General features: G+C 39.9%; 2 protein-coding genes across 2 annotated transcripts; both read right to left on the bottom strand.

Annotated features, from left to right (window-relative positions):
- Positions 1-220: 220 nt before the first annotated feature.
- On the bottom strand, positions 221-4,656 carry LOC139094456 (adhesive plaque matrix protein-like). Its single transcript, XM_070645491.1, has 3 exons — positions 3,618-4,656; positions 1,146-3,553; positions 221-961 (listed from the first exon to the last, which is right to left on the bottom strand). Exons 1-3 carry the CDS (start codon positions 4,654-4,656, stop codon positions 221-223), a joined length of 4,188 nt encoding a protein of 1,395 aa, XP_070501592.1.
- LOC139094455 (serine/arginine repetitive matrix protein 2-like) lies at positions 4,653-14,842 on the bottom strand. The gene is made up of 6 exons (XM_070645489.1): positions 14,396-14,842; positions 14,320-14,325; positions 14,159-14,201; positions 5,612-11,915; positions 5,344-5,547; positions 4,653-4,885 (listed from the first exon to the last, which is right to left on the bottom strand). The coding sequence occupies exons 1-6, from the start codon at positions 14,764-14,766 to the stop codon at positions 4,653-4,655; spliced, it is 7,161 nt and encodes a 2,386-aa protein (XP_070501590.1). The 5' UTR covers positions 14,767-14,842.
- Positions 14,843-20,986: the final 6,144 nt, after the last annotated feature.

Below are 20,986 nucleotides of genomic sequence, written 5' to 3'. Positions count from 1 at the left end.
GTCTTGAAGATTTTGGTTTGCTTGAACGTGGAGAGCTTGGTTTGTCAGCAGAGGTACATCTACATCTGTTGGCATTGAATCTACCCTTACGTTTAGCGCAAGCAGCTTCTGCTTTACGTTTCATTGAACCAGCGCATTTCTTGTCAGACTTAGGTTTGTCAGTTCTTGGCTTATCAGTTCTTGGTTTGCTTGATTTTGGCTTGCTTCAGATTTTGGCTTGTCAGATCTTGGCTCCTGGCTTGTCAGATCCTGGCTTGTCGGTTCTTGGCTTGTCTGATCCTGGCTTGTCGGTTCTTGGCTTGTCTGATCCTGGTCTTGAAGATTTTGGTTTGCTTGAACGTGGAGAGCTTGGTTTGTCAGCAGAGGTACATCTACATCTGTTGGCATTGAATCTACCCTTACGTTTAGCGCAAGCAGCTTCTGCTTTACGTTTCATTGAACCAGCGCATTTCTTGTCAGACTTAGGTTTGTCAGTTCTTGGCTTATCAGATCCTGGCTTGTCGGTTCTTGGCTTGTCAGTTCTTGGCTTGTCTGATCCTGGCTTGTCGGTTCTTGGCTTATCAGATCCTGGCTTGTCGGTTCTTGGCTTGTCAGTTCTTGGCTTGTCTGATCCTGGTCTTGAAGATTTTGGTTTGCTTGAACGTGGAGAGCTTGGTTTGTCAGCAGAGGTACATCTACATCTGTTGGCATTGAATCTACCCTTACGTTTAGCGCAAGCAGCTTCTGCTTTACGTTTCATTGAACCAGCGCATTTCTTGTCAGACTTAGGTTTGTCAGTTCTTGGCTTATCAGTTCTTGGTTTGCTTGATCCTGGCTTGCTTGATTTTGGCTTGTCAGTTCTTGGCTTGTCAGATCCTGGCTTGTCAGTTCTTGGCTTGTCAGTTCTTGGCTTGTCTGATCCTGGCTTGTCTGATCCTTGGTTGTCGGTTCTTGTTGTCTTGGTCTTGAAGATTTTGGTTTGCTTGAACGTGGAGAGCTTGGTTTGTCAGCAGAGGTACATCTACATCTGTTGGCATTGAATCTACCCTTACGTTTAGCGCAAGCAGCTTCTGCTTTACGTTTCATTGAACCAGCGCATTTCTTGTCAGACTTAGGTTTGTCAGTTCTTGGCTTATCAGTTCTTGGTTTGCTTGATCCTGGCTTGCTTGATTTTGGCTTGTCAGTTCTTGGCTTGAAGATTTTGGCTTGTCAGTTCTTGGCTTGTCAGATCCTGGCTTGTCGGTTCTTGGCTTGTCTGATCCTGGCTTGTCGGTTCTTGGCTTGTCTGATCCTGGTCTTGAAGATTTTGGTTTGCTTGAACGTGGAGAGCTTGGTTTGTCAGCAGAGGTACATCTACATCTGTTGGCATTGAATCTACCCTTACGTTTAGCGCAAGCAGCTTCTGCTTTACGTTTCATTGAACCAGCGCATTTCTTGTCAGACTTAGGTTTGTCAGTTCTTGGCTTATCAGTTCTTGGTTTGCTTGATCCTGGCTTGCTTGATTTTGGCTTGTCAGTTCTTGGCTTATCAGATCCTGGCTTGTCGGTTCTTGGCTTGTCAGATCCTGGCTTGTCAGTTCTTGGCTTGTCTGATCCTGGCTTGTCGGTTCTTGGCTTGTCTGATCCTGGTCTTGAAGATTTTGGTTTGCTTGAACGTGGAGAGCTTGGTTTGTCAGCAGAGGTACATCTACATCTGTTGGCATTGAATCTACCCTTACGTTTAGCGCAAGCAGCTTCTGCTTTACGTTTCATTGAACCAGCGCATTTCTTGTCAGACTTAGGTTTGTCAGTTCTTGGCTTATCAGTTCTTGGTTTGCTTGATCCTGGCTTGCTTGATTTTGGCTTGTCAGTTCTTGGCTTATCAGATCCTGGCTTGTCGGTTCTTGGCTTGTCTGATCCTGGCTTGTCGGTTCTTGGCTTGTCTGATCCTGGTCTTGAAGATTTTGGTTTGCTTGAACGTGGAGAGCTTGGTTTGTCAGCAGAGGTACATCTACATCTGTTGGCATTGAATCTACCCTTACGTTTAGCGCAAGCAGCTTCTGCTTTACGTTTCATTGAACCAGCGCATTTCTTGTCAGACTTAGGTTTGTCAGTTCTTGGCTTATCAGTTCTTGGTTTGCTTGATCCTGGCTTGCTTGATTTTGGCTTGTCAGTTCTTGGCTTATCAGATCCTGGCTTGTCGGTTCTTGGCTTGTCAGATCCTGGCTTGTCGGTTCTTGGCTTGTCTGATCCTGGCTTGTCGGTTCTTGGCTTGTCTGATCCTGGTCTTGAAGATTTTGGTTTGCTTGAACGTGGAGAGCTTGGTTTGTCAGCAGAGGTACATCTACATCTGTTGGCATTGAATCTACCCTTACGTTTAGCGCAAGCAGCTTCTGCTTTACGTTTCATTGAACCAGCGCATTTCTTGTCAGACTTAGGTTTGTCAGTTCTTGGCTTATCAGTTCTTGGTTTGCTTGATCCTGGCTTGCTTGATTTTGGCTTGTCAGTTCTTGGCTTGTCAGATCCTGGCTTGTCGGTTCTTGGCTTGTCTGATCCTGGCTTGTCGGTTCTTGGCTTGTCTGATCCTGGTCTTGAAGATTTTGGTTTGCTTGAACGTGGAGAGCTTGGTTTGTCAGCAGAGGTACATCTACATCTGTTGGCATTGAATCTACCCTTACGTTTAGCGCAAGCAGCTTCTGCTTTACGTTTCATTGAACCAGCGCATTTCTTGTCAGACTTAGGTTTGTCAGTTCTTGGCTTATCAGTTCTTGGTTTGCTTGATCCTGGCTTGCTTGATTTTGGCTTGTCAGTTCTTGGCTTATCAGATCTTGGTTTGTCAGTTCTTGGCTTGTCGGTTCTTGGCTTGTCAGATCCTGGCTTGTCGGTTCTTGGCTTGTCTGATCCTGGCTTGTCGGTTCTTGGCTTGTCTGATCCTGGTCTTGAAGATTTTGGTTTGCTTGAACGTGGAGAGCTTGGTTTGTCAGCAGAGGTACATCTACATCTGTTGGCATTGAATCTACCCTTACGTTTAGCGCAAGCAGCTTCTGCTTTACGTTTCATTGAACCAGCGCATTTCTTGTCAGACTTAGGTTTGTCAGTTCTTGGCTTATCAGTTCTTGGTTTGCTTGATCCTGGCTTGCTTGATTTTGGCTTGTCAGTTCTTGGCTTATCAGATCCTGGCTTGTCGGTTCTTGGCTTGTCAGATCCTGGCTTGTCGGTTCTTGGCTTGTCTGATCCTGGCTTGTCGGTTCTTGGCTTGTCTGATCCTGGTCTTGAAGATTTTGGTTTGCTTGAACGTGGAGAGCTTGGTTTGTCAGCAGAGGTACATCTACATCTGTTGGCATTGAATCTACCCTTACGTTTAGCGCAAGCAGCTTCTGCTTTACGTTTCATTGAACCAGCGCATTTCTTGTCAGACTTAGGTTTGTCAGTTCTTGGCTTATCAGTTCTTGGTTTGCTTGATCCTGGCTTGCTTGATTTTGGCTTGTCAGTTCTTGGCTTGTCAGATCCTGGCTTGTCGGTTCTTGGCTTGTCAGATCCTGGCTTGTCGGTTCTTGGCTTGTCTGATCCTGGCTTGTCTTGAAGATTTTGGTTTGCTTGAACGTGGAGAGCTTGGTTTGTCAGCAGAGGTACATCTACATCTGTTGGCATTGAATCTACCCTTACGTTTAGCGCAAGCAGCTTCTGCTTTACGTTTCATTGAACCAGCGCATTTCTTGTCAGACTTAGGTTTGTCAGTTCTTGGCTTATCAGTTCTTGGTTTGCTTGATCCTGGCTTGCTTGATTTTGGCTTGTCAGTTCTTGGCTTATCAGATCCTGGCTTGTCGGTTCTTGGCTTGTCAGATCCTGGCTTGTCGGTTCTTGGCTTGTCTGATCCTGGCTTGTCGGTTCTTGGCTTGTCTGATCCTGGTCTTGAAGATTTTGGTTTGCTTGAACGTGGAGAGCTTGGTTTGTCAGCAGAGGTACATCTACATCTGTTGGCATTGAATCTACCCTTACGTTTAGCGCAAGCAGCTTCTGCTTTACGTTTCATTGAACCAGCGCATTTCTTGTCAGACTTAGGTTTGTCAGTTCTTGGCTTATCAGTTCTTGGTTTGCTTGATCCTGGCTTGCTTGATTTTGGCTTGTCAGTTCTTGGCTTATCAGATCCTGGCTTGTCGGTTCTTGGCTTGTCAGATCCTGGCTTGTCGGTTCTTGGCTTGTCTGATCCTGGCTTGTCGGTTCTTGGCTTGTCTGATCCTGGTCTTGAAGATTTTGGTTTGCTTGAACGTGGAGAGCTTGGTTTGTCAGCAGAGGTACATCTACATCTGTTGGCATTGAATCTACCCTTACGTTTAGCGCAAGCAGCTTCTGCTTTACGTTTCATTGAACCAGCGCATTTCTTGTCAGACTTAGGTTTGTCAGTTCTTGGCTTATCAGTTCTTGGTTTGCTTGATCCTGGCTTGCTTGATTTTGGCTTGTCAGTTCTTGGCTTATCAGATCCTGGCTTGTCGGTTCTTGGCTTGTCAGATCCTGGCTTGTCGGTTCTTGGCTTGTCTGATCCTGGCTTGTCGGTTCTTGGCTTGTCTGATCCTGGTCTTGAAGATTTTGGTTTGCTTGAACGTGGAGAGCTTGGTTTGTCAGCAGAGGTACATCTACATCTGTTGGCATTGAATCTACCCTTACGTTTAGCGCAAGCAGCTTCTGCTTTACGTTTCATTGAACCAGCGCATTTCTTGTCAGACTTAGGTTTGTCAGTTCTTGGCTTATCAGTTCTTGGTTTGCTTGATCCTGGCTTGCTTGATTTTGGCTTGTCAGTTCTTGGCTTATCAGATCCTGGCTTGTCGGTTCTTGGCTTGTCAGATCCTGGCTTGTCGGTTCTTGGCTTGTCTGATCCTGGCTTGTCGGTTCTTGGCTTGTCTGATCCTGGTCTTGAAGATTTTGGTTTGCTTGAACGTGGAGAGCTTGGTTTGTCAGCAGAGGTACATCTACATCTGTTGGCATTGAATCTACCCTTACGTTTAGCGCAAGCAGCTTCTGCTTTACGTTTCATTGAACCAGCGCATTTCTTGTCAGACTTAGGTTTGTCAGTTCTTGGCTTATCAGTTCTTGGTTTGCTTGATCCTGGCTTGCTTGATTTTGGCTTGTCAGTTCTTGGCTTATCAGATCAGATCCTGGCTTGTCGGGCTTGTCAGATCCTGGCTTGTCGGTTCTTGGCTCTGATCCTGGCTTGTCGGTTCTTGGCTTGTCTGATCCTGGTCTTGAAGATTTTGGTTTGCTTGAACGTGGAGAGCTTGGTTTGTCAGCAGAGGTACATCTACATCTGTTGGCATTGAATCTACCCTTACGTTTAGCGCAAGCAGCTTCTGCTTTACGTTTCATTGAACCAGCGCATTTCTTGTCAGACTTAGGTTTGTCAGTTCTTGGCTTATCAGTTCTTGGTTTGCTTGATCCTGGCTTGCTTGATTTTGGCTTGTCAGTTCTTGGCTTATCAGATCCTGGCTTGTCGGTTCTTGGCTTGTCAGATCCTGGCTTGTCGGTTCTTGGCTTGTCTGATCCTGGCTTGTCGGTTCTTGGCTTGTCTGATCCTGGTCTTGAAGATTTTGGTTTGCTTGAACGTGGAGAGCTTGGTTTGTCAGCAGAGGTACATCTACATCTGTTGGCATTGAATCTACCCTTACGTTTAGCGCAAGCAGCTTCTGCTTTACGTTTCATTGAACCAGCGCATTTCTTGTCAGACTTAGGTTTGTCAGTTCTTGGCTTATCAGTTCTTGGTTTGCTTGATCCTGGCTTGCTTGATTTTGGCTTGTCAGTTCTTGGCTTATCAGATCCTGGCTTGTCGGTTCTTGGCTTGTCAGATCCTGGCTTGTCGGTTCTTGGCTTGTCTGATCCTGGCTTGTCGGTTCTTGGCTTGTCTGATCCTGGTCTTGAAGATTTTGGTTTGCTTGAACGTGGAGAGCTTGGTTTGTCAGCAGAGGTACATCTACATCTGTTGGCATTGAATCTACCCTTACGTTTAGCGCAAGCAGCTTCTGCTTTACGTTTCATTGAACCAGCGCATTTCTTGTCAGACTTAGGTTTGTCAGTTCTTGGCTTATCAGTTCTTGGTTTGCTTGATCCTGGCTTGCTTGATTTTGGCTTGTCAGTTCTTGGCTTATCAGATCCTGGCTTGTCGGTTCTTGGCTTGTCAGATCCTGGCTTGTCGGTTCTTGGCTTGTCTGATCCTGGCTTGTCGGTTCTTGGCTTGTCTGATCCTGGTCTTGAAGATTTTGGTTTGCTTGAACGTGGAGAGCTTGGTTTGTCAGCAGAGGTACATCTACATCTGTTGGCATTGAATCTACCCTTACGTTTAGCGCAAGCAGCTTCTGCTTTACGTTTCATTGAACCAGCGCATTTCTTGTCAGACTTAGGTTTGTCAGTTCTTGGCTTATCAGTTCTTGGTTTGCTTGATCCTGGCTTGCTTGATTTTGGCTTGTCAGTTCTTGGCTTATCAGATCCTGGCTTGTCGGTTCTTGGCTTGTCAGATCCTGGCTTGTCGGTTCTTGGCTTGTCTGATCCTGGCTTGTCGGTTCTTGGCTTGTCTGATCCTGGTCTTGAAGATTTTGGTTTGCTTGAACGTGGAGAGCTTGGTTTGTCAGCAGAGGTACATCTACATCTGTTGGCATTGAATCTACCCTTACGTTTAGCGCAAGCAGCTTCTGCTTTACGTTTCATTGAACCAGCGCATTTCTTGTCAGACTTAGGTTTGTCAGTTCTTGGCTTATCAGTTCTTGGTTTGCTTGATCCTGGCTTGCTTGATTTTGGCTTGTCAGTTCTTGGCTTATCAGATCCTGGCTTGTCGGTTCTTGGCTTGTCAGATCCTGGCTTGTCGGTTCTTGGCTTGTCTGATCCTGGCTTGTCGGTTCTTGGCTTGTCTGATCCTGGTCTTGAAGATTTTGGTTTGCTTGAACGTGGAGAGCTTGGTTTGTCAGCAGAGGTACATCTACATCTGTTGGCATTGAATCTACCCTTACGTTTAGCGCAAGCAGCTTCTGCTTTACGTTTCATTGAACCAGCGCATTTCTTGTCAGACTTAGGTTTGTCAGTTCTTGGCTTATCAGTTCTTGGTTTGCTTGATCCTGGCTTGCTTGATTTTGGCTTGTCAGTTCTTGGCTTATCAGATCCTGGCTTGTCGGTTCTTGGCTTGTCAGATCCTGGCTTGTCGGTTCTTGGCTTGTCTGATCCTGGCTTGTCGGTTCTTGGCTTGTCTGATCCTGGTCTTGAAGATTTTGGTTTGCTTGAACGTGGAGAGCTTGGTTTGTCAGCAGAGGTACATCTACATCTGTTGGCATTGAATCTACCCTTACGTTTAGCGCAAGCAGCTTCTGCTTTACGTTTCATTGAACCAGCGCATTTCTTGTCAGACTTAGGTTTGTCAGTTCTTGGCTTATCAGTTCTTGGTTTGCTTGATCCTGGCTTGCTTGATTTTGGCTTGTCAGTTCTTGGCTTATCAGATCCTGGCTTGTCGGTTCTTGGCTTGTCAGATCCTGGCTTGTCGGTTCTTGGCTTGTCTGATCCTGGCTTGTCGGTTCTTGGCTTGTCTGATCCTGGTCTTGAAGATTTTGGTTTGCTTGAACGTGGAGAGCTTGGTTTGTCAGCAGAGGTACATCTACATCTGTTGGCATTGAATCTACCCTTACGTTTAGCGCAAGCAGCTTCTGCTTTACGTTTCATTGAACCAGCGCATTTCTTGTCAGACTTAGGTTTGTCAGTTCTTGGCTTATCAGTTCTTGGTTTGCTTGATCCTGGCTTGCTTGATTTTGGCTTGTCAGTTCTTGGCTTATCAGATCCTGGCTTGTCGGTTCTTGGCTTGTCAGATCCTGGCTTGTCGGTTCTTGGCTTGTCTGATCCTGGCTTGTCGGTTCTTGGCTTGTCTGATCCTGGTCTTGAAGATTTTGGTTTGCTTGAACGTGGAGAGCTTGGTTTGTCAGCAGAGGTACATCTACATCTGTTGGCATTGAATCTACCCTTACGTTTAGCGCAAGCAGCTTCTGCTTTACGTTTCATTGAACCAGCGCATTTCTTGTCAGACTTAGGTTTGTCAGTTCTTGGCTTATCAGTTCTTGGTTTGCTTGATCCTGGCTTGCTTGATTTTGGCTTGTCAGTTCTTGGCTTATCAGATCCTGGCTTGTCGGTTCTTGGCTTGTCAGATCCTGGCTTGTCGGTTCTTGGCTTGTCTGATCCTGGCTTGTCGGTTCTTGGCTTGTCTGATCCTGGTCTTGAAGATTTTGGTTTGCTTGAACGTGGAGAGCTTGGTTTGTCAGCAGAGGTACATCTACATCTGTTGGCATTGAATCTACCCTTACGTTTAGCGCAAGCAGCTTCTGCTTTACGTTTCATTGAACCAGCGCATTTCTTGTCAGACTTAGGTTTGTCAGTTCTTGGCTTATCAGTTCTTGGTTTGCTTGATCCTGGCTTGCTTGATTTTGGCTTGTCAGTTCTTGGCTTATCAGATCCTGGCTTGTCGGTTCTTGGCTTGTCAGATCCTGGCTTGTCGGTTCTTGGCTTGTCTGATCCTGGCTTGTCGGTTCTTGGCTTGTCTGATCCTGGTCTTGAAGATTTTGGTTTGCTTGAACGTGGAGAGCTTGGTTTGTCAGCAGAGGTACATCTACATCTGTTGGCATTGAATCTACCCTTACGTTTAGCGCAAGCAGCTTCTGCTTTACGTTTCATTGAACCAGCGCATTTCTTGTCAGACTTAGGTTTGTCAGTTCTTGGCTTATCAGTTCTTGGTTTGCTTGATCCTGGCTTGCTTGATTTTGGCTTGTCAGTTCTTGGCTTATCAGATCCTGGCTTGTCGGTTCTTGGCTTGTCAGATCCTGGCTTGTCGGTTCTTGGCTTGTCTGATCCTGGCTTGTCGGTTCTTGGCTTGTCTGATCCTGGTCTTGAAGATTTTGGTTTGCTTGAACGTGGAGAGCTTGGTTTGTCAGCAGAGGTACATCTACATCTGTTGGCATTGAATCTACCCTTACGTTTAGCGCAAGCAGCTTCTGCTTTACGTTTCATTGAACCAGCGCATTTCTTGTCAGACTTAGGTTTGTCAGTTCTTGGCTTATCAGTTCTTGGTTTGCTTGATCCTGGCTTGCTTGATTTTGGCTTGTCAGTTCTTGGCTTATCAGATCCTGGCTTGTCGGTTCTTGGCTTGTCGGTTCTTGGCTTGTCAGATCCTGGCTTGTCGGTTCTTGGCTTGTCTGATCCTGGCTTGTCAGTTCTTGGCTTATCAGATCCTGGCTTGTCGGTTCTTGGCTTGTCAGATCCTGGCTTGTCGGTTCTTGGCTTGTCTGATCCTGGCTTGTCGGTTCTTGGCTTGTCTGATCCTGGCTTGTCGGTTCTTGGCTTGTCTGATCCTGGTCTTGAAGATTTTGGTTTGCTTGAACGTGGAGAGCTTGGTTTGTCAGCAGAGGTACATCTACATCTGTTGGCATTGAATCTACCCTTACGTTTAGCGCAAGCAGCTTCTGCTTTACGTTTCATTGAACCAGCGCATTTCTTGTCAGACTTAGGTTTGTCAGTTCTTGGCTTATCAGTTCTTGGTTTGCTTGATCCTGGCTTGCTTGATTTTGGCTTGTCAGTTCTTGGCTTATCAGATCCTGGCTTGTCGGTTCTTGGCTTGTCAGATCCTGGCTTGTCGGTTCTTGGCTTGTCTGATCCTGGCTTGTCGGTTCTTGGCTTGTCTGATCCTGGTCTTGAAGATTTTGGTTTGCTTGAACGTGGAGAGCTTGGTTTGTCAGCAGAGGTACATCTACATCTGTTGGCATTGAATCTACCCTTACGTTTAGCGCAAGCAGCTTCTGCTTTACGTTTCATTGAACCAGCGCATTTCTTGTCAGACTTAGGTTTGTCAGTTCTTGGCTTATCAGTTCTTGGTTTGCTTGATCCTGGCTTGCTTGATTTTGGCTTGTCAGTTCTTGGCTTATCAGATCCTGGCTTGTCGGTTCTTGGCTTGTCAGATCCTGGCTTGTCGGTTCTTGGCTTGTCTGATCCTGGTCTTGAAGATTTTGGTTTGCTTGAACGTGGAGAGCTTGGTTTGTCAGCAGAGGTACATCTACATCTGTTGGCATTGAATCTACCTTTTTTCTTTGCGCATTTAGATTCTTCACTTCTTCTCATTGCGCTTCCACATCTTTCTGGTTTACTTGGTTTTGGTTTGGATCCATGAGGTTTATGTCCATGTGGTTTGGATCCATGTGGTTTGGATCCATGAGGTTTATGTCCAGGTGGTTTAGATCCTTGAGGTTTATGTCCATGTGGTTTAGATCCATGAGGTTTATGTCCATGTGGTTTAGATCCATGAGGTTTAGGTCCGTGCTTTTTCGATACGCATTTGCAGTTTTTGTTGTTGAAACTTCCGTGTTTCTTTGCACATTTTGCGGCCTCTGTCTTTCTCATTCTACTGCCACATTTTTCTGGTTTTGACCCGTTAGGTTTGGCTGGTTTACCACCTGGTTTTTCTGGATGTCCATGACTTGGTTTTTCTGGATGTCCATGACCTGGTTTTTCTGGATGTCCATGACCTGGTTTTTCTGGATGTCCATGACCTGGTTTCTCTGGATGTCCTCGACTTGGTTTTTCTGGATGTCCATGACTTGGTTTTTCTGGACGTCCGTGACTTGGTTTTTCTGGACGTCCGTGACTTGGTTTTTCTGGATGTCCATGACTTGGTTTTTCTGGATGTCCATGACCTGGTTTTTCTGGATGTCCATGACCTGGTTTTTCTGGATGTCCATGACTTGGTTTTTCTGGATGTCCATGACCTGGTTTTTCTGGATGTCCATGACCTGGTTTTTCTGGATGTCCATGACCTGGTTTTTCTGGATGCCCATGACTTGGTTTTTCTGGATGTCCATGACCTGGTTTTTCTGGATGTCCATGACCTGGCTTTTCTGGATGTCCATGACCTGGTTTTTCTGGATGTCCATGACCTGGTTTTTCTGGATGTCCATGACCTGGTTTTTCTGGATGTCCATGACTTGGTTTTTCTGGATGTCCATGACCTGGTTTTTCTGGATGTCCATGACCTGGTTTTTCTGGATGTCCATGACCTGGTTTTTCTGGATGTTCTTGACTTGGTTTTTCTGGATGTCCATGACCTGGTTTTTCTGGATGTCCATGCCCTGGTTTTTCTGGATGTCCATGACCTGGTTTTTCTGGATGTCCATGACCTGGTTTTTCTGGATGTCCATGACTTGGTTTTTCTGGATGTCCTCGACTTGGTTTTTCTGTATGTCGTGATGGTTCTGGTACTGGAGTTTGTTTTTCATCAGATTTATCATCATCGGTTTCAGATGATCCTGATTTTTCATCGGAATCAGCAGGTTGTGTTTCCTTATCAGGCTTTTCGCAATCACATGTTTGTGCATTAAACTTTCCTTTTTCTTTATCGCATTCAGCTGCAGCCTTTTGTTTCATTGCATCATCACATGTTGGTTTTGGTCCTGGTCCTGGCTGTGGATGAGGATGTGGTTCTGGTCCTGGAACTGGTTTCTCATCAGATTTATCATCGTCGCTTTCAGATGATCCTGATTTTTCATCGGAATCAGCAGGTTGTGTTTCCTTATCAGGCTTTTCGCAATCACATGTTTGTGCATTAAACTTTCCTTTTTCTTTATCGCATTCAGCTGCAGCCTTTTGTTTCATTGCATCATCACATTTTGGTTTTGGTCCTGGTCCTGGTCCTGGTTGTGGAGCTGGTTTTGGTTCTTCACTTGAACTTGATTCTGAGCTACTTTCACCTTCTTCTTCTGGTTCAACTTCATCATCACCTGGTTTCTTTCCCTTCTTTTTCTTCTTAATGATTTCATCAGATTCACCATCATCTTCTTCTGATGTTTCTGTCTCATCTTCTATGACTTCTTCGATCGTTTCTTCTTCATCAGGCTCAGTATTGCCTTTGTTTTCCTTTCCTTTCTTTCCTGTTGGCTTAACACCGGCTGTTGTTGACTATTTTATAAATAAATACGTATTATTTGATGTCACAGCTTCTTCCAAAATTGTTTATAGTAAGTTACTGTTTTGTGACAAATTATGAAAATTTATCATGGTTGGAACCTGGACAGGAATTTGGGAAGTCAATATCTGATTCCGATCGACTAAATGTCAAGTGCATACCTTCTTTTGGTATTCCCTGTTTGGGCTCTATATCTTTCTAAGCAACTCTGACTGAAGGTACAACCCTTAAGTCGGAAAAGGAATAGTAAGGTTTACAACCAAACATCTGAATGATGATGATCCAATTAAACGACAATATAATAAGAGTGGTCAAGTAATGTAGAAGTAATGCGGAACTGTATCAGCTGTATGGAGAGGCTGATATCACAAAAAGAGTCAAAGTAAACAGGCTCCGATGGACTGAACATGTTATTAGAAGACATGTAGAAGCTCCACTAAATAAAGTCTTTAAATCAGACTTTATGGATGGTAAGAGAGCTCGAGGTAGACTGAAAAACTCCTGGAAGGAAGCTGTCGATAGAGACAGCATTGCATTTGGTTTTGGCAATTGGCAGGCGGAAACCGGCGATAGAACCAGTTATAGGCGACATCTGCGAGAGGCCATGAATCACAGTTGATCTGTACGGCCAGCGAAGTAAGTAAGTAAGTAAGGTCAAGTAACTCGTAACACTTTTCCATCAGTAACTAAATGTTGTTCCTAGCTAGTGGAATCTAAAGGTTTTTTGTAGTATAAATTTTCTTACGGTTTTCAAAAATTCAAAATTATTTACAATGAATTGTATTTTCTCTTGAAGGAACCAAAAACTCCGTGGAAAATAACGGTCAAAAATTTTTTGAAATAATTATCGGTAAAATAATTCAAAATTTTGTCGAGGGCAGAGATGGGCAACCTGTGCGCCACGGCACACTAGTCACTGCCCTAGATACACTAGCGGCACTAGTTTGCCATCAAAAAGTATAAAAATGTTATGAAACGTATTTTGTGTCCGATTTCGGTCGAGACTTATGACTAAGATGTGCTTAGGAGAATAAAAGGTTGCACACCACTGAAATAGGGTTTTCAATTCTGGGATTGAATTGTATGTGATTCCGAGATTGATTCTCGGCTGTTCAGTACTTTTTATTCCGGGATTGAAAACCCTTAATTTATCATGTAGCCTTATGAAATAATACAAAGGAAGTCGCTTCGAATTGTATTCTGTAAAGACCGATTATGCAGTAAAACTGAGTTGTACTCCGAAAAGATACTACCAGTATCAGCTTTGTGTAAATTATCTTCATCAATTCTTACAGTTAAAATGATTAACGGTACGGCTAAAGTAAACTTTACAATTCAATATATGCATGAAAGACACGAGAGAAGAACAAGAAATTCGAATAATATTCTAATTTCTAAAACAGCAACCGTTCTTGGAGCGCAAAATTTTTTTGTTAGGGCTTTTGCTGAATTTAATTCTATACCAATTGAAATCAAGAAATTTGTCAGTCTAAACATTTTTAAATCGAAATTAAGAGAACATCTATATATTAAGCAGTTGTGGTGTGACTAAGTCATTTCCTAAGTCGTTTCATTTCTCACTCGTTGTATAAATATATATATATATATATATTATGTAAAAATAGTGTTAAACTAAAATTACAATAAAGTATCAATTATAAAAAAAAAAAAAAAAAAAAAATATTTTTGTGGCTGACGTAACACTAACGTAACGTCATGAGGTAAAGTTAAGTCGTGATCTACACCGTCGTTGGAATCTACAAGTGAAACGGCGACCAGGAGCTTTAAAAGCTTCTTGGTGCAGAACAGTGAGAATTTGCTCAAACTAGATGACATAGCCATCAACATAGTCAGATTGAAATTCTTTTGTTTTAATCTAAGCTCTACATAGGAACATGGTTTTAGTAAGTAAGTTACTCGATTACTTTATAAATCATATAATGAATTTATAGCCAAAAACAAAGTTGTAAGCTAGCCGGATTGCGGCTTCGACAGGTGAACCCCTTCTGAGGTTACCGTCATCCGCAGATAACACCTGTGGAGCTTTCATTAATATTGGCAACTCTTTGCCAACTCTAACAAAAAGTGCGGAATTTCTCAATTTTTAAGCTTTTTTTACTGAGTATTTCAGCATTTTAGGTTTTAATTCCAATTGGAATGAAATAGATTGCTAAGTACAATAGTCCTTAAGCAGATAAACTGGAAAGATTCTATCCAAATTTCTAATAATACTCACCTCATCCTCGTATTCGTAGTCATACTCGTACTCGTACTCGTCACTGTAAATTCATAAATTAATAAGGTATAATTGCATAAGAATTAATAATAAAAGGCTCTGATGCCTTTTATGCTCTGATGTCTCTTTCGAGACTGTTTAAAGTAAAACCTAATACTTACTCTTCACTGTAAGGCAAATTAAAAGAATTGCAATTTAATTTCTGATTATAAATTGAATAAATCATGTTGTACTCACTAATAGTCATCGTAGTACTCATCATCATAGTATTCATCATAGTAATCATCGCCATATTCATAATCGTCACCACCGTCGAGTGGACCTTCAGGACCCTCTGGCTGGCCTGGATTTTCAGGCGTACCTTCCGGTCTCTCAGGTCTTTCGGGCCTGCCTGGTCTCTCAGGTGGCGCTACAGTGGTTTCAATATCGGCGATCTTCTTCTTCGGAGGAGGTTGAGCATTTGGATTTTCCTTCTTAATGATTTCCAACACTTCATCAGAGCATACAATCTCTTTGTTAGTGTTTTCTTCACATGAAGATTCGGATTTGGGCCCGAAGGCGACTGCTGTTCCAATAAGGAACAGCAAAATTAAAAATGATTTCCTCATTTTCGTTTTACTTCCTTTTTTTTATTTGGTTTTCACTTGTTTTACACTTCTTTACTATTTCTAGGAGAAGTCTGGAAATGAATTCCAAAAACTGAATTTCCAAGGTTCCGAGGTCCTCCTTTTATACCCATAAATTGAGAGAGTCTGTCATGTGACTTGATGCTGTCTCTTTCATCCAGTCGAGCATGGACGATTTTATAATAAAATTTTAATAAATTTATATAAAATAAAAATAATTAAATTTAAATTTAAGTAGGTTTTACTGTACCAAGATATGTAAATATGAGAGAATAGGCGTGGCTTAAAAAATAGGACGCGAAGTGGGAGAGCATGTGTTTTGTCTCAGTTGTGTACCTAGGTTCGAACAATACAGTTGGCTATTATACTATTCGTATTTTCAGGGGTTTCTTTTTGATCCTCATTTGAAGTTTTTTTTTAATTTTAAAATTTTAATTTTTATTAAATTTAATTTTTTGAATTTTAAAAATTAAAGGACTTTATATAAATTAGTAAAATTTAATTAAAAATCCAGAGTCTTAAGAAATGAAATTAAAATAATAATTATAGTAAAAATATCTAAATTGTAGTTCTTTTAATTTTAAAATAATATTTAGTTATCTTTATTTAGTTGAATTTAATATTAACCTAAGCGGTTTTAAATCAAACATAAAATGAAAGAATGTAATTTAGTAATGTAAAATTAATAATTGTTTTGAATGAAAATATGACAAAAACAATTTTTATTAAACTAAATAATTTTTGTAAGCAAAAAAAAAAACAAAATTTTTTTAAATTAAATTGAGACAAAAATAAATAAAAAATTAAAAATAATAATTATTACGATCCACTGTGAATCTAGGAAAAGTATAACAATTAGACATTTATTAAAAATAAAATTTATTGTTTATATAATATTTTTTTAAATTTATTTGTTTAAATTAAATTAGTTAAATATATATAAATATAAAAAAATTTTAATTTTTTTAAATAAACTTTGTGTTCATTAAATGCTTATCTTAATTATTTACAAAGTTTGGATACATTTTATTTGTATTTAAACTTTTAAGGATTCAGGCTTTAGTCACTTAGTTTTTAATTTTATTTTGAAATTGTTTTTATTTTTGATAATTTATTTTACATTTACGATAATTTTAAGCTTCATATGTAACTATTTATCCTGAAATCTTCTATTTGACATAAATCAAGCATGAAATTAAGGATTTAAGAATTTATTGATGTTGACTGCTATGTCAACGGACTCTATAATAGCCAAAGCCTCGTTTTGATGGTTTGAATTGACAATGTCCACCGTGAAATAGTGAGTTTCGTGCATGGTGGAACCCAAGTGGACAAAAATACGTTATAATTAGTTGATTTTGACGTACTCTAAATGCGCCAATGGACCCTTGGGAGACATAAAATCACATATATTGCGTAATCACTAACAAAAAAATCCTGAAATACAATTAAAAATTAATTTTTAAGGAAAAGCAAAATATTAAAATAAGCATATCTGGATGTAAATTAGTATTTTTTTTATTTTTTTTTTTTTTGAAATAAAGAAAATTCATTTTTTGTAGTTTTACTTCAGATTTTTTGCAGCATGGCAATTCAAAAGAACTCTTCATGAAGGATAGAGTCAGCTTAAGACATTCTCTCCCCGAGACAATGAGTCCACGTGCGCCTCAACCAAGGAAGTAAGTAAATAAGTATAAGTATTCATGAATGCACTATCCATGCTTCGCTGGCTATAACAGCTCTACTGTGATAAATGACCATTCTTAGTATGGGATCTGTAGCTGGTTCTATCGATAGCTATCCTTTGCCAATATTAGGTTGAACAGTATCTCTATCAACAACCTTTTTCAAAGAAATACTAGGTCATCCTCGTATTTTTTTTCATCTACAAAATCAGACTTTATTATCACATTAAGCCTTATTTAGTCTTTTAACAATGAGTCCTTACCGTTAGAGCCTTTTGATCTTATATCCTTCCTACTATTTAATTAAAATACTACTTAATATCAGCTTCATTAAAAATCTGATTTAGCAATGCTTGAAATTTGGAAAAAGACTCTTTCCTTTTCTGGTCCAATAATTCTATCAAGAACTTTCCACTCATATACGTTCCCATCGTAAATAATTTCGTCCCATTATTCAGAATCATACAATACTACAGAACAAACCTATCTTGTAAATTGTTGACTTAGCACATCTGGATATTTTCCTTGACATGAATGTCTTGAAGGTTAATCTTCTGGATTCCAGTCCTCCAAGTTCTGAGAATCCGCCTGTAAAAGTTATTGAAGTTTTTGCTTAATCTTTTTCCTTACGAGTCAGGTTTTGCAACAATAAAACAGTACAAATTTGATATTAAAGACTTGCTAATACTTGTGGATCCTTTGATATTCGAGGCAAATATGCTCCTCTCGCATACTGTCGAGATCATTCTAAATGCTCCAAATTCTTACCTGTATCAATATTTGCTCAAATATTACTATCTCGATATATGATCTAAATACGCAAACAAACTTACAGCTTCTGTTGCGTCTGTAAGAACTAAACAGATCGTTGACAAATAAAAACATGACATTGAGTCAGAACACAGACCACATGTTTTACGTCAAATGATATCCGGGATTATAAAGACTGTAGCTTAATTCAGAATTAACATAATAATTTTTGGCTCAATAATTATTAACGCCAAAATGTAAAGCAGGAGGTGATTAACATTGCAATAGAAGGAAAAGTTGGAAAAGTCCATTAAGTCATTCTAAATTAGTCAATAATCCATGCCAAATGCTGATTTGGTAACAAAAAAACCTCAATTCGATCAATTCTGCTACATCCTCGAATTTGCCATAATCCCATCGAATAGCATCATCTTCAGGTTCGATATTATTTATTTTATTAATAGCTTTGTTTTTCATAAAAAAAAACTGGGATGGAAAAACCCAAGATATAATCAATTCGATTGTTTGTTCAAGTGAAGATGACAACAATTTGGCACGTAGCTCCATTTTATAGCTGTATACAATTTCCGTCGACACAACAACTCAGCATTTTTTCGAGATATATCCAGTAATGAAAGCGGATCATGCTTCATAGGAATATTCACATCATTCAACGGTGGTGGTCAAACTGAGTGCTGTGACTTAAATGTCAAGTATAGAAATCAGTTTTGCTGGTCGGTCAGATCACTTGTGGTCCATGACCTCTCACAGGTGCCGCCTCAAGCTGGCTCTATCACTGAGTGGTACAGCATTGGGAAATTTTGTGTCCCCAATATGAAAACAAGATGTTCCTTTGTTGCAGCTGAACTTGATCCAAATCTTAAAAGCCTAAGGATGATTTTTTCAGCTTTTTCACATCATGCAAAAAAAGGAAGTCTTAACTTTGAGATTAAATCGAATTATTTCGGAAGCTAATTAACTGCGATAAATTTGCGATTTCCGGTTACTAATTGAGATGCGGATATTATTAGATTGCTATTTTTATATTCAAAGGCACCTTAAACCTTAAAAAAGGCTGTGTCTTTGAAAGACCTAAGTTAACCTCAAGTTAGGTGTGAATATGAAGGTCGAAGTGGCTCGATGGCAGAATGGTTTAATACTTCGGTACATTGTTTTTGTATCCAGCAATCATGGGTTCATGACTCGGCATGTTTCGAATCATATGTGGCTCTGATCCCACTATAAACTGTAGGTCTATTGAGTGCAGTGGTCTGGCGCACCCTCACTCGTTAAACAATCATTAGACGCGAATCGCCCTAGCGCAGCTCTGGATATGCTTTCTCGAAATCCCGGTCCCGATAAATTCCCGAAAGTCCCGAAAATGATTGGGATCGGGATTGAATTCTTTTTAACACCAAAATTCTAATTTTTTACCACTATAGGGAAGATTTTTGTACAGTTTACCAGTGAAAATCGATAAACTAACAAATAGCTTTAAAATTGCAAAAATATTACAAAATTCAGTGAAAATTTAAAAAAAAAATTGAAATTTTTCTAAAAAAATTTTAAAAATTGACATTTAAAATGTAAAAATTACCTTAAAAATTGGAATTTTCAATCCCGATCCCGACTTTTGAAATTTTCGGGATCCCGGGATTTTTCGGAATCGGGATATCCCGGGAAATCCCGATAGCGAGAAAGCATAGCTCTGGATCTTAAAGATCTGTGAATAGCTAAAGATTTTTTTAGGTGTGAATGTGAAATTGTTTTAAATGCCATAATCAGCAAGAACATAAATTTCAAGTTCTTATTTTGTCAATTTGTGAACTTTTACATGAGAAATCATTGCTAGAATTGAGAGAATATTAAAGCTCAAATAGGTTAATCGATCCAAAATCAGTCACTAGGCTATTGTGACTCTGATGGTGCCGGATTAAAATCATAGCCGATTTGTGGTATTCAATAAGAATAAAGCTTCAAAGTTTGCATAGCATATATAAAATTTATCAAATATTGTATTGAATTCCTGTAAAAAATAAAGATAGTCCAGATAATTGCTATTATGTATAGAAATGACTCTAAATGGAATGTCTCTAATAATATAGGAACAGGATGAATAAAGAACAATAATTCACTAATATTTTAATAATTTTATTACATTCCAATTTAATTTACTAAGCATAGAATATATAACAACATTTTTTATAGATTTTATTATTAAGTTAGTTTATTATCAAGTATGACTTGACATTTTTTTTTGTAGCTTTATACAAAATAACAATTCGTGGCAAATTTTCGTCATCTGCACTTGAGCAAATAATTAAATTGATCATATCTTGGGTTTTTCCACCTCAGCCTTTGTTAAGAAAAAATAACAACGGAATATATCCTCAATTCAATTGAAGTTATGGCAAGCTGTTGACTGAAATGATCGACAAGTTTTATCGTTCAATAAATTTATTCAAAAACAAAATTCCTTACTTTTGCAGAGTTAGCAGGACTCCACTTCAAACCTCACTGAACTCTGGAGTCCGTAAGCAGCATGGACGACCGTAAACGACCTCAGTCGATATTGATAGTGATTGAAATTGCTAATAATTGTTCAATGATCGTGATGGTTGTGGTCGTTACGGTCAGTAATCGTTAAGTGGTCACAAGTGGAGCTTACAATCACTTCATGATCAGTAATTGTTGCAGCTTGCAACTTATTGATTACTAATCGCTATAGAATGCGAACTAATTGATCATATTACGACCACTGTTCGGCGATTACATACGAACAAACGGTCATGCCCAGTACTTTAATCATAGTGCTGGATTTGAAGCGAATTTGACACCAAGTTAGAATCACGCCAGCTAGGGAATCTTGGAAGGGAAGCCTGATTAGCTTCATTCTTAATTCAAACCTGTTTTTTAAATTTTAAAGCTTCGTTTAATTCAATTTTAGCACTGTTTATTAATTCATAGATTAATATGATCTTCATCATGAGTTGGGTCATTGTTTTTGATGAACATACTGCATCAGGTGCATAACCAAGGGGTAGTGGGAAGAGGAGAAGGGCATTAGTGTTGATCAAATGTTAAAAGATTTTCAATAAAATGTAAATCGAAATTCCCAAAAATTAATTTTGACTTTTTTTTCAAAAACATCCCCCACCCTGACCATCACCACTCCTATCTACCCTTACTTTCAAGTCCAAATAACGATTTTTTTTTCAAGCTCCAAAAAGTTGCAAGTCATTTGAATGAACAACTCTTATGAAAAAAGCTATTAATAAAAGAGTCTTCGTTTGACGATCGCTTTACTTTCGCAAGTACAGCACTTGATTAAACAGCTACGTCAATCATGTCAATTTTATAATAAGACGAACGTAGTAAGTGATGAAGGGGATCATGCTGTATGGGAATATTCGCATCATATCATTTTTGGGTAGATTAGTAATGTGCTTGTCCTATTAAGGCATGATACAGTGCTTATATGGATCACTAAAGGAATCAAGCTGAGCCTTATTTACCCGATTTAATTAAAAATGCCGAATTGTGTTTTGGAATAATCGGCTATAATTTTTAAAAGTCTTCTACTTTTATCTCCAGATCTTATCCAACTTTATCTCATTCTGGTCAATCTCCTACTGCTGCTGTTTTTTTACTATCTGCTCAATTGTTATGCAACCAATATGAATCGGAATTCGATCATACATTTTTGCTCAGCATCTACTTGTTTTCATTTTCATCGTTAGCAATTTAATGAATTTTAAAACAGATAT

Source organism: Chironomus tepperi, unplaced genomic scaffold (assembly GCF_022539635.2).
Source record: "Chironomus tepperi strain 1889 unplaced genomic scaffold, CSIRO-AGI_Ctep_v1 contig_354, whole genome shotgun sequence".
NCBI classification, from domain to species: Eukaryota; Metazoa; Arthropoda; class Insecta; order Diptera; family Chironomidae; genus Chironomus; species Chironomus tepperi.
The sequence above is the reverse complement of the archived record's forward strand: the minus strand, read 5'-3'. Positions and strand labels throughout refer to the sequence as shown.

Excerpts from the sequence above, each read along its gene's own strand:
- LOC139094456 (XM_070645491.1), bottom strand. The coding sequence starts at position 4,656 with ATGAAACGTAAAGCAGAAGCTGCTTGCGCTAAACGTAAGGGTAGATTC. Across the intron at positions 3,554-3,617 it reads TGCTTGCGCTAAACGTAAGG|CAAACCAAAATCTTCAAGAC; the intron begins GTAGATTCAATG and ends TCCACGTTCAAG. Across the intron at positions 962-1,145 it reads AACTGACAAGCCAAAATCAA|CAAACCAAAATCTTCAAGAC; the intron begins GCAAGCCAGGAT and ends TCCACGTTCAAG.
- LOC139094455 (XM_070645489.1), bottom strand. The coding sequence starts at position 14,766 with ATGAGGAAATCATTTTTAATTTTGCTGTTCCTTATTGGAACAGCAGTC. Across the intron at positions 5,548-5,611 it reads TGCTTGCGCTAAACGTAAGG|CAAACCAAAATCTTCAAGAC; the intron begins GTAGATTCAATG and ends TCCACGTTCAAG. Across the intron at positions 4,886-5,343 it reads CCAAGAACTGACAAACCTAA|CAAACCAAAATCTTCAAGAC; the intron begins GTCTGACAAGAA and ends TCCACGTTCAAG.